Consider the following 13651-nt stretch of genomic DNA (forward strand, 5'->3'; position numbering starts at 1 on the left):
TTACTACTGCCAGTTTAAAAGCCTGGAGGAGGAAGAGGAATAAATACATGAGGTGAGTGAAGAGGCTACCACCATATCAATATTTCTTTTCAACCTTGGCAGAAAAAACAGCAATACTTGTTCCATATTTTCCCCTCTGCTGCTGCTTAAAGAGCCTACACATCTGTTGCTCATGCGGAGAAGAGAGATCAACAACTAATGTAGCTGCACTGTTTACACTGATGTCAGGCTCAGTTACAAGAAAAATGCCATTTTCTTCTCATATCCAGGGACACATTTTAGCTCTCTTGTATTATGTTGTCTTACTCAAGCGGTGCTTATGACAGTACTGGTGCTAGTTGAGTCACAACTAATGCTGCCTCCCAATACCAAGAATCTCAGTAGCCCACTACAAAACATTACTATGTAAAGGTAGCTAACAGAGCTCAAGCCTTGTACCAGAAAGGCTATGAACAGCATAATTTATAAATTGAAATATAACAAAATTATTGCCTCTCCTTTAAGCAGCTGTAACTAATTTAGAAACAATCCAGCACCTGCAAGTGAGAAAGAGTAGGCAGTGTAAAAATGTAAGCAGTATTTATAGGTAGCAACAGAACTGCATTGATTCAGAGTAGCAGAACGCACATACTGAACACCATTTGGCTCCATATGCAGGCAGTTGGTGTGTTTGGATGGTACATTTTCTCGTCTTCCAAGGATGTTATTCAATTTTTAGTTTCTTTTAAACTCTGGATGCCATAATGTTAAATTAGATTAAATGGAATATTACAAATATCTGACTTCAGGCTCTTTCCAATATTGTTTTGGAATGCAGATAAACACTCTCATTATGGATTTCTCTCCATCCTGGCAATATTTTTGTTCTTTTCACACTAGTTGTCTATCTCTGGTATTGATCTGGATAGCAGATTTGGATTTGGAATGTAGATAAATATACTCAATATGGATTTAGTTTTGGCCCGGTAGTATTTCTTTTTTATTTCTTTCTGTCCTTGTAATATTTACTTTATCCTTTTATTTTTTTCCCCCCAGTACTCTATTTCTAATATTGTTTTGGCATACAGTTACATAGTAATATATTAGATATCGATTTCTTTCTGTTCTGCAGTGTGCTTTTCCCCACATATTGAAAATAATAGCCAGTTTTCAGAGTGGCAATCGTAGTTGCTTCTGCCTCTTATAAAATTGTGGGTGTTCAGCTATTCCAGAAGCCAGATGCTCATTTCCAAAAGATGGTCTTTTATGACTCATCAGAAAAGAATACTTTCACTAGTTCATAGGAAAATATTGTTCATTTTCACCTTCTAGAGATTTTCAGAGGTTGATAATCAATGCCTGTTACGCATTATACCTGATGGTTTTGGTTCTTTTGTATTATTAATATAAGCATTATTAGTAGCATCATACTTACAAGTCAGTTCTAGAGCACATATACTGGTTACCAATTTTTGCTGAATAATAGATACAGGTCATCCTGTTTATCATAGTATGATTCATACTATCTTCATGAGTCTATCTTCATAGACTCATGAAGACTATGTAGTCTTCACAGCTCATAGCTGTGCATCTTCAGAACATGAATATATTTTAAACTTGTCTTATATTGCATTTGATAGTCATCATAATCCAAAGAAGCTTCCCAAACTGACAGAGAATGAAGGGGGTTCTTTGCTTATCTTACTACTGAAGACCACACTGTAGAGTATCTTTCTATTCAACATTCTATCTGAGCCACCATCTTCCTATTCAACGTTAAGTACCTCAGTGCTGGGTGGTAAGCTAATCATCACAGCTTTCCTTTAGAGTTACCAGGGAGACAAAAGCACCTCCAGAAGATAATTAATCTGATTTATTTTAGGACAAACTGAATAGCCCTCTGAAATTGAACAATTTGCTCCAACACTAAAAAGATACCCTAGAGCTCAGGCTTGTCACATCACTCTAGAAGAGTCCTAACTCACTCAAAGTCCCATAAAGTCCACTCCACATATTGTAAGTAGTACTTCGTGTTAAACTATGCCTCATTCCGCAAGCAGTTCTACCAAATCAAACTAAAAGCTTAAGGACAGGGTACTATTTCATTACTGCAATGGTTCAAAGCTGCACTAGGGTAGGTTTAGATTAGACATTAGGAAGCACCTCCTTACCCAGAGGGTTGTCAAACACTGGAACAGAATTCCTAGAAAGATGGTCAACGCCCCAAGCCTGACAGTGTTTAAGAGGCATTTGGACAATGCACTTACTAACATGCTTTAACTTGGTCAGCCCTGAACTGGTCAGGCAGTTGAACCAGATGATCGTGGTAGGTCCTTTCCAACTGAAACAAACTGCTCTGTTCAATTCTACTCTATTCTATTTCACTTGAAAAATATCAATGGGTATTTCTCTACATCTTCATAAAATGCCAGCTGAGGGACACTTCCCCACTCCAGTGCACACTTTTTCAGTCATGTCAGAGCTCCAGGATCTCAAGATGAGACCCAGGATGCACCACTTCACCCGTGTTCCTATAATCTAGTTTCTGTAGGAAAGACACAAGCTTATGGGCTGCCCAGGAGCCATGACATGCTCTAAGCTAGTCCCAGGATGGATGCCTGGGAAACACGGCCCCCCGGAGACATTGCAGAATGCACTTTCATGCAGATCACATGCAGCTTCTGTTGCTCTTACTCAAAGGTAGCCTCTTTTACAAGTAAAGCCTGGCATCTGGATTTGCCCTCCAAAAACCCCTATCCAGAGACCTTCTGTGTGGAATACACACTGTAACGGACAGAAATACAAAAATTCTTTCTCCACAGCTCTTATCTGACTGCAAAATGTTGACATCTAGTCTTTCTAAAGGGCTCCTTTGTTTAATACAAAGACTTAGCATTTTTTTAATCTCATTGTCAATTTTATATGTAATGCTTCTATATTTTGTAGTTTTCAACTGATGGTAAAATTCCTCTGGTTTAAACAGAAATTTTCCTCATTTTGCAAAAAGGAAAGGAAACACAGCCAAGACTGTGGCCAGCTTCTTTTTCAATAAAAATAATTAGAAAAAGGTTGTAAGAAGAAAAAATATATTAAAAGTTAATAAATTAATAGTTCTTTGTATTTTCCCCTTTTTAATATTTTTTGTTATCATTTAGATAGGGCAGCATGGTCAAATGTTTATGTTTATTTATCAAATTATTGCAGCCAACCGTATAGAAAAAATTCAATTGCTTCCTCTCACAACAGTTTCTCAGTCTAGAGAATGCCACAATGTGCCTGGTAAATTGCACCTATGCACATAAGCATTTCATAATTGTCCTCAGGTGTTCCTGAACATCCTGTTTTGCTGTGGTATAATGCTCAGGAACACAAACACTCATTTCTTTATTTGAAGTAAAAATAATTTTGGTTTTAGTTAAATTATCATTGCCTTTTTCCTCCTACCCCCTCTTGCAGGCTACATAGACTCAAAAGAGTCAATTCTAAAACATCACAAGTTAACTTGGTACTCAGCTTATTCAGTCTTATTATATTCCTTTTCCATGGTTAACTCTTAATGTCAGCCCTCTCCCTTTAATATGCAGACAAATTAGGAAAAACAGTTTAATCCTTCCATAATATTTGGGTTTACATGCTGATGGTAAATAATTTCCACCTGAGTTTTCTTAACGTTTGAATTCTGAGTACCATAGCATTCATGCTATTTCTAATTCATTATTCATGCATTACCTTATGAGATCCCCATATCTGAACAAAGTGCAAAATATCAAGTAGACCACATTTTTAAAAACCAATTTGTTTTCTCTCATTATTCACTTGACTGTTTTGCTTAGTGACTGATACCACACGTATTAAGAATTTGGTATCATCATTTTTTACAATAGTGTGGTTAAATATGCTTACAGAGGTGGACAAGCAAAAAACCTCCTACCTCCACTGGTTTTATCTCTAATATAATGCTTAATTAATAACAGCCCAAGATGTGGAAATGTAGGTGCTGCTTTTGAACTTGGTATCCTGTAGAAGACAGGATAGTACTTCAGCGGTTAATTGGGTTACTTTTGCTGCACATGAAGGATGCAAACTTACAGAAAATGCTTGGAGCTGAATATAGACTTTCTTAGATCTTTCAGTAAATTCTTCACAAGGTTCTTCTGCAATATACTTGCATCACCAAAGCTGTTCAGTTCCTTTTGTTTCTTTATGCTTTTACATTATACACGATAATAACATATGGGGTATTTCATTTGAAAATCAGAAACTTATTATTCGTTACTTCTTAATACTGACTCTCTGTACAGTTCTTTTCATTTTTCTCAAAAAAAAAAAAGTGGTTTTGAAACCACAGAGCACTTTAGAGTTTTTCCTTTTACATATATAGACTTTGGGGAGCAGAAATAGGAGCTACAAAAATATTGTACTTACTACATGTTAGGGAAAAGTAGCTGTTTTTTATAATATGCTATTCTCTTAACACAAAGAAGCACTCACATTTCCAACAGCAATCTATATTTTTCTGGGCACCTGAATTATGTCTGTTAAAATCTGTAAAAACCTGGAAAGACAGAAACCTTCATTCACCTGCTACCTGGTTTCAACAGCTTAGACCAACTTTTAGTCATAAATTTGAATTCCAGTTTGCTATTGTCTCAAAAGAGCTTTGCAGCTGTGTGGGAAATGAACAAAGAAAGGCACAACGTACAGTATCTGGACATACAAGAAAGCAGGACAAATACTGGGGATTTTAAGTCGATTAGTTTTTTCCTTTTAGTGGGTGGTAGGACTGCAAGCAGGTTATGGTAGCCATTGTACTGCATCAGCACGTATGATGGCCAATAGAGAAAAGGTCTGGCTTTTTCTTAGCATCACTCCTAAAGATGCATGAGATGAGTCCTGAGGATTGCTGCCACCCATGAAGGACAAGAAAAGTCCAACTCCTGAAAAAAGCCAGACCTATGAGTCTGCAACAGAGGCGTAAGCCCTTGAGAACAAGAGCCTTGGGCTTCTGTGGATTTCTCACATCCTCACAGTGGACAGAACTTTGTAACCTTGACCAATACAGAAAAACGTATCTTCTGACAAAATGTTAGGAAGAAATCTCCTCAAGGTGATTTCAATTGGTGTTTCCCCCTTTTTTGACCTCGTGACACTCCCCCTTTATATATTTATAGACACTTATAAGGTCACCCCTCAGTCTCCTCCAAACTATAGAGACCCAGCTCCCTCAGTCTTTCCTCATAAGGGAGATGTTCCACTCCCTTAATCATCTTCGTTGCCCTGCACTGGACTCTCTCCAGCAGCTCCCTGTCCTTCTTGAACTGAGGGGCCCAGAACTGGACACAATACTCCAGATGCGGTCTCACCAGGGCAGAGTAGAGGGGAAGGAGGACCTCTCTCGACCTACTAACCACCGCCTTTCTAATACACCCCAGGATGTCATTGGCCTTCTTAGCCACAAGGGCACAGTGTTGGCTCATGGTCATCCTGTTGTCCACTAGGACCCCCAGGTCCCTCTCCCCTACACTGCTCTCTAACAGGTCGTTTCCCAACCTATACTGGAACCTGGGGTTGTTCCTGCCCAGATGCAGGACTCTACACTTTCCCTTGTTATATTTCATCAAGTTACTCCCTGCCCAACTCTCCAGCCTGTCCAGGTCTCGCTGGATGGCAGCACAGCCTTCTGGCGTATCAGCCACTCCTCCCAGCTTAGTGTCATCAGCAAACTTGCTGATAGTACACTCAATTCCCTCATCTAAATCATTGATGAATATATTAAATAATAGCGGTCCCAGTACTGACCCTTGAGGCACTCCACTAGTTACAGGCCTCCAACTAGACTCAGCCCCATAGACTACAACTCTCTGGCTTCTCTCCTTCAGCCAGTTCGCAGTCCACCTCACTACCTGATCATCCAGTCCACACTTCCTCATTTTAGCCACGAGGATGCTGTGGGAGACTGTGTCAAATGCTTTGCTGAGGTCAAGGTAGACCACATCCACCGCTCTGCCATCATCCATCCACCGTGTTATTTCCTCATAAAAGGCTAAGAGATTGGTCAAACATGATTTCCCCCTGGTGAAGCCATGTTGACTGCCCCTCATAACCTTCTTATCCTTGATATGCCTTAAGATGGCACCAAGGATAAGGTGTTCCATCACTTTCCCAGGGATGGAGGTGAGGCTGACCGGTCTATAGTTACCCGGGTCCTCCTTCTTGCCCTTTTTGAAGACTGGAGTGACATTTGCTTTCCTCCAGTCCTCAGGCACCTCTCCCGTTTCCCAAGACTTGGTAAAGATGATGGAGAGTGGTCTAGCAATGACTTCCGCCAGTTCCCTCAGCACCCGCGGGTGCATCCCATCTGGACCCATGGATTTATGGATGTCCAGATTGCTCAACTGGTCTCTAACCCATTCCTCATCGACTAAGGCAAACCGCTCCGTTGACCTGTCTTCATCTAAGGTCTCAGGGGTACAGGGCTCTTCAGGACTGCCCGCAGCAGAGTAGACAGAGACAAAGAAGGCATTCAGTAACTCTGCCATCTCTTTATCTTCTGTCACCAGGGCACCCATCCCGTTCATCAGTGGGCCTACATTGCCTCTGGTGTTAGTTTTGTCTGCCATGTATTTGAAAAAGCTCTTTTTGCTGTCCTTGACCCTTCTTGCCAGGTTTAATTCTAAGGATGCCTTAGTCATCCTAGCTGCCTTCCTACATCCTCTAGCAGCAGCCTTATATTCCTCCCAAGTGGCCAGCCCCTCCTTCCATGACCTGTAAACTCTCCTCTTCCACTTGAGCATACCCAGCAATTCCCTATTTAGCCACGCAACAGAGTTGCGTGGCTAAATAGTAATACTAGCCAGGAAAAGTTTCAAAGCACACACACATTATTTTTTTCTATTTCTAAGTTCTATCTATTTTTTTTGTTTGTATTATGCATGTGCACACATTTTATGTGTGTATAATCAGATTTCCATTGGTATGTACAAAGTTAAGTGTGGGCAGCATTCAAGCAAGGTTAGCTTCAGAAGAAACACATCTGAGAAAGGATTCAGGAGTGGAACTGTGTATCAAACATATAGGAAGTATCCTTCCTTCAAAGAATGTCAAAATGATTTAAAGACTTGTACATGCAGAAAATGAGACATGTAGAGCTCTCTGTGGAATAGAAGGAATATAATCCATTCAGTACACACTACATTTCACTACAACCAAAGTGTACCAGAAATTTAGTGCAAGAAAGACTGCAATAAAACAACATGGACACACAAACACTTGCATAGGGTAAATACCACACTAGCTAATTATGGCCTGACACTGCAAACAGTTACTAAATACTTAAAAACAAAACCAGTTATCAGTATGTGTGATGGGGTGCAGGTGTTCATGCTTACACACACCTGTGTATGTCTTCAGAGTGCATTTTAATCTGTTCTATGTTGATGAAGAACTCTGCTGACTCTATATGAGCCGGCTTCAGTGTGCACTCTCAGCCCAGAAAGCCAACCTTACCCTGGGCTGCATCAAAAGGAGAATGACCAGAAGAAGGTGATCCTGCCCCTCTAACTCTGCTCTTGTGAGACCTCACCTGGAGTATTGTGTGCAGTTCTGGTGTCCTCAACATAAAAAGGACATGAAACTGTTGGAACAAGTCCAGAGGAGGCCACAAGGATGATCAGGGGACTGGAGCACCTCCTGTATGAAGACAGGCTGAGAAAGTTGGGGCTGTTCAGGCTGGAGAAGAGAAGGCTGCGTGGAGACCTCATAGCAGCCTTCCAGTATCTGAAGGGGGGCTATAGAGTTGCTGGGGAGGGACTCTTCATTAGGGACTGTAGTGATAGGACAAGGGGTAACGGGTTAAAACTTAAATAGTGGAAGTTTAGATTGAGTATAAGGATGAAGTTCTTTACTGTGAGGGAAGTGAGGCACTGGAATGGGTTGCCCAGGGAAGTTGTGAATGCTTCATCCCTGGCTGGCAGTGTTCAAGGCCAGGTTGGAGAGAGCGTTAGGTGACATGGTTTAGCAGGAGGTGTCCTTGCCCATGGGGGGGGGGGGGGGGGGGGGGTGGGTTGGAACTAGATGACCTTAAGGTCATTTCCAACCCTAACTAGTCTATGATTCTATGATTCTATAGAGATACAACACCATAGTTTTAGGAAGTTTGAGTTCTTAATGCTTATCTGAAGAATTTGTAATTCTCCTGTTTCTCTTACCCATTAAAAAGCAGAGATGACAGCGCGTTTGTTTTCAGGCATTGTTTATGGTGTATGTTACATGTATTTCTGATGATGTAGTTTTGAACTGATAATATAAAATGTGTCAAATGGAGAAAAGGAACTGTCAAAATTTTAAATCCGAGTCATACAAGACAGAAGGAGCCAGAAGATCATACTGTAGTGATGCACCAAATACTTACCATATTCAGAAGCTTCTATATAGAAACATGGTAAATCGATGTTATTGATAAAAATGCACTTGTTTGCTATACTGTGAATGAAGAGTTAGCAAGGTGTATAGACTTTGTACAACTGTTTTCAAAGATAAATGCATATCATATTATAACACATTTGATCATTACTGGTAGTTGAAGAAGGAGTCAAATCTACTGTCTCCTCTGCTTACCTGAGAAGGTCTGGCACACTGCTTACCATGGTCAAGCAATTGCAAAGTAGGCTGAAAAAAGTGCGCAGGACCAGGACGTCCAATCCCAGTATGACTCTTCCCACGCTTCTTTAGTCTTCTCAACTCATGTCTTCTTTGTGCACCAAATTTCCTGTGCACTTTTTTTTTTAACTTGTTGGTAACATGTCAGGTTGGTATCATACCTACCCTAGTTGTTTTCACTTTATTCCCAGATGAACAGCTCCATCCCTTACGATCTGGAAGAACTTTACATTCCTCCCCTTCAAGACATGGTTGCATGTGGCACCACCATTTCTGCTCCACTATTGAAGCTACAAGAAAGGAAAACAGACACAACTGCATGTTGTTGAAATGAACACTTTAACGTCATTGTGTTGCAACATTTATTTTTCAGGAAAATGTTAGAAATGTATTGACTAACAGCTAGTTTGTGATTTTTCAGCCAAGTCAGACTCTTCACAAGAAATTAGGTCTCAATTTGCACAAGGTGCTATGTGCTTTGAAGTCAATCTCTTTACTATGTTTCTCTTTCTAATTTAGTGCAGTTCAGGAACTAATTTCAAAGCAATTTTTTTTCAGCCCTCATTTTTATTTGTTCAGTCAGATTCAAAATTTGAAGTGCAATCTCTTCTTTTGAGTTGCTGTATTTTGCCTGATCTACTATATAGTCTAGCATAGCCTTATTAAAATTATTCCCCAATGATGACATATTTACAGCTTCTCTGACAGCCAGCAACACATCAACCATAAAGATATCATGTAATGAGTGAATCCATCCTGCTGAAAATTCAGCTACTATATTCCCAAATAAAGCATATGAGCCTATGCCAGATTTGTTAAGAAAACATTAATACTGCACTGTGAATAGGAAAAATAGCATCGGTCTAAAAAGACTAAAAACCAGAACTGTTCTCTGTTTGTTTGCTTGTTTGTTCCTCTATAATAAAAATAAATATATAAATAAAATGTAAGACGCATGAAAATTATATGCTCATATAGATTTGCATAAACACTTTTAATTAAGTGAATTTCATACAACTCCTAGGGCACTCTGTTAGTTAGATCAAATTTAGCATCTCAAGAAGTTTCTTTCACCAGCATCTAATAGTTTTGCTTAGCATTTCCACAGAGCAATAGCAAATAATTCATTTTTCCCATCTTCCTCTCATTCACCTTGGTCATGCCCTTCAAAATGCAGCAGCATTTCTACTCGTATTTTAAACAGTTAAATGCAATGGAGTGGTTCTCACTGATGAAATTAAGCCAGCAAAACCCCCTAGGAACATGCAGCAAAAGGAAGCAATAGAAATAGTCGCACCATCAACACAAGAAGGAGCTGCCCGGGTGGTACCTGCTACCTGCCCAGGGAAGCAGGAGCACTTCACTGTCTGTGATCTTTCTTCTATCTTGTTCTTATTGCAACATCTGTGGAGTGCCACCACTTCACAGGTCCCAGTTTTAACATGGTGAGCTGTGAAAATAAGATGATGAGCAATTTGACAACATTGTGAGGTAGCATCATACTACTTTGGGTTTTTTTATGATTCTATGATTTTAATTAGAAATGCATTACACTTGGCTCTGTAAGGCAGTCCGCCATGCATGAAGCTAGAATTAAAGTGGTACTAACACTAGAATGTTAGGTTGATTTCTTCTACAAGTATATTATAACCATCTCATGCAGAAAACACTGGCTAAAGTAAAACAATTGGAGAAGGTTTCATATGGGACAGTTCCAGTGAAGCAGGAAGCAGAAACATAAAACTAAGCTAGAAAATATATTAATTTCTGGACTCCCATAAACCTGTGTATAACTCTACCAAGATTTTTTTTCACCTTAACGGAGAAACTTTGAAATGGAAGTGTTTCAATGTTGAAACACCCATGCATGCACAATTTTTCAGAATCTATGTCTCCAGAGTTTATGTCCAGGGCAGAAGCAGTTTTCAATACAATATCCCAAAACCTTCATACAGATGAAAAGAGAAGAACTGGCAGGATACAGGGACAGCCCTCAAACAAAACCCAGAAATAAAATCTAAGGAGTCACATTTGATTTTCGCCTGACAGTGCAAAGTAAGTCTGGGAACATGGGGAACCAAGGTTTTCAAACACAGGAGGCAACAGGACAATTTTCATTACCCTGTATCCGGTAAACATCACCCTCACCCATGCTCCTCTAACTGATCACTAGGAGCCCTGCGAGAAGAACAACTTGTTAAGAGGAGAGCTTACTAAACTACACTTCATGTTTCAGCATCCAGTTACCGAAAGATCTGGAGTTCAAAGAAAGTAATTTTAACTAAACTTTCAGTGGTTACTGATACAAGATCAGGTATTTCTGGGGTTAGTTCATTTCCATCAGAAAGAATCATACAATTGTGGAATCATAGAATAGTTTGGTTTGGCAAGGACCTTCAACAGTCTTCTAGTCCAACCACCCTACAATGAGCAGGACATCTTCAGCTAGATCAGGTTGCTCAGGACCACATCCAGCCTGGCCATGAATGTCTCCAGGGTGGTGCATCCACCACCTCCCTGGGCAACCTGTGCCAGTTTTACCACCTTCATCATAAAAAATTTTTCCTCACATCCAGCCTGAATCTCCCCTCTTTTAGTTTATAACCATTACCCCTCATCCTATCACAACAGGCCCTGCTAAAAAGTCTCTCACCCTCTTTCTTATAGGCCCCTTTTAAGAACTGAAAGAAATTTGAACTTTTAGCTGGTGTTGACCTACAACGTTGATAGGGAGGAATAATAATTCTGCAACACAATACATGTTTTAAGAGTACCATTTAATTCTCTATTTCCGCTGCTGTTAAACTTTTTGTACGCTTTATGCAAAGCCTATGTAATGAACGCTTCAGCGACCTTTTAGATTCCAAATGGCAAATAAAAACCAGAAGCTTCCATGAGAAAGCTGTAATAACAGGCTATCAAGAAAACATTGATCTCTGGTTGCACTTAGTTTCTATTGCACAATATCAGTTCACAAAAGACCTGAAGAAGGAAAACAAACTTGATGTAGGCTATGGACCCCAAGAATGTGCCTAGAGGCAAAAACAACTGACAACAGCAAGGTATTCCATCGACAAAGCATAAACTACTAAGCATTTCATTCAGACAATTTTCAGTAGAACAAAGTCCACTGAAAAGTCTGTGATCATTCACAGCATCGTACTTTGTTAGGTTACATTACACTCCACCACATCATGCTGCGTTACAGCTGAAATGATATAACACAATGTGAACAACTAGCCCATGATCCATCGTACTGTGATATGCTGAAATGTCACATAAAAATCAGAAATCTAGAAGGATTTTTTTTTTTTTTTGCTTAAAATCTCTTTACTTTGTTTTTTAACTATTTACCATTTCTAATTCAAGAAAGGATGAGGAAAGCAATTCACACTCCCTGCCTGTACTTTGCAATCTCTGATATTTTCATACCTTTGCTGATGAGCAAATATTTTTATAGCTACCAGTACAGTCTGCCATAAAAAATTACTTCTAATTATCTTCCAAACAATTTCAGTGGTATATATGCCAATAAAACAATTTTAAAAATATATTAATTTTTCTCACTAAAACAGTTGTAAGATTGGGGTGTTCTGGTCTTTTTTGTGAATATGGGAAAAAGATATACTAGGATATATTTTGAATATATAATATATAGTAGAACAAACACATGCTGCTTTTGTAATTTCACATCAATTTTTATTTTGATAGGCAATTACATCTCTTATACCTACACATGCTAACAGAAATTCACTAACATATATTATGTTGTTGTGGTTTAAACCCAGTCAGGTAATTCGTTCGCTCACTTCCCCCCCTTTCTTGCCCTCCCCCTGCTCCCGGAGGGACAGAGAGGAGAATCGAAAAGAATGCAACTGCCACGGGTTGAGATAAGAACAGTTTAGTAACTAAGGTATAACACAAATCACTGCTGCTACCACCAATGATAATAATGATAAAGGAAATAACAAGGGAAGAGAATACATCACCTCACCACCAGCCAACCGATAACTCGCCCCCCCAGCCCCGACCAAGCTCCGACCGATACCTCCTCCAACCCTGCAGTCTCCCAGCCCTTCCAGCTAACTCCCAGTTACCTCCTGGGCATGACGTGCTGTAGTATGGAATACCTCTTTGGTCAGTTTGGGTCAGGTGTCCTGTCTCTGCTTCCTCCCAGCCTCCCCTCCTCCCTGGCAGAGCATGAGGCTCACAAAGTCCTTGGCCAAACCAAAACATCGCTATCAGCTCTGTTCCCAGGCCGAAAGTCAAAACACAGCACTGCACCAGCTACCAAGAAGGAGAAAAATGACTGCTACTGCTGAACCCAGGACATATGTGAAAGGACATAAAAAACCCAAACACTGAATCTCCAAAAGAAAGTAAATTTAGTGGTAAGAGGTGAACTTTGCCCCATATAATTTTTCACTACATTAGTTTTCAGTCATTATTTGTATTTTGATGTGTATCATTGATCCTGAAATTTTGTCTCCTCACTCTCCTATTAAATAGCTTTACACTGCTCTACCAGGTCTACAGAAATGTCGTGCCTGCTAAGTACAACGTGCACCAAGAGTCATCTGGAATGGAAACCAGTGAAAAGAACTGTTGCAAAATTCTGTCAGGGAAAAGTTCACACTGAAACGAAACTTTTGAAAGAATTGTTTTGTCGTAATTAGGGGGAGAATATCAGGCATTTTAAGACTTTTATGGAAAATTAAATTAAACAGTCACATTCATTTACTATGCAGGAAAGGATCTCAAAGGATGAAAAGATGTGAAAAATGGTAGAGAACAAAAAAATAATCACATACTATTGATAGTATTTGGAGAGTCTTTAATAAAGCTGCTTTGATATTTTTGGCATAAAACCAAAACAACTTAGAAAAGTATACAAAGATATTTCAAGCATTGAAAATCTAGGCCAACCATCCTCTAGTTTCTATCTACCATGTAGAGTATGCAAAGAATATTCCTTGAGAGGTAGGGATTTTAGCTCCTTATGCTATCAAATAAT

The 13651-nt window shown here is 39.6% G+C and overlaps 1 protein-coding gene across 7 annotated transcripts in view; it reads right to left on the reverse strand.

Annotated features, from left to right (window-relative positions):
• The window catches only part of TAFA2 (TAFA chemokine like family member 2), a 202533-nt gene that overhangs the window by 17545 nt on the left and 171337 nt on the right, over positions 1–13651 (reverse strand). For all 7 annotated transcript variants that reach the window (XR_009745961.1, XR_009745956.1, XR_009745960.1 and 4 more), the window contains exons 3-4: positions 9935–10087; positions 8803–8927 (exon numbers count right to left, since the gene is read on the reverse strand). Coding sequence is in view for 1 of the 7 variants with exons in the window: in XM_061467821.1 (XP_061323805.1) it covers positions 8803–8927; positions 9935–10087 (278 nt within the window). In the remaining 6 variants the exon portion in view is untranslated. The remainder of the gene's footprint in view (positions 1–8802; positions 8928–9934; positions 10088–13651) is intronic.

Source organism: Pezoporus flaviventris, unplaced genomic scaffold (genome assembly GCF_033815535.1).
Source record: "Pezoporus flaviventris isolate CSIRO_AGI_PZ_B2104156 unplaced genomic scaffold, CSIRO_AGI_Pfla_v1 ptg000045l, whole genome shotgun sequence".
In the NCBI taxonomy this organism is placed as follows: Eukaryota; Metazoa; Chordata; class Aves; order Psittaciformes; family Psittacidae; genus Pezoporus; species Pezoporus flaviventris.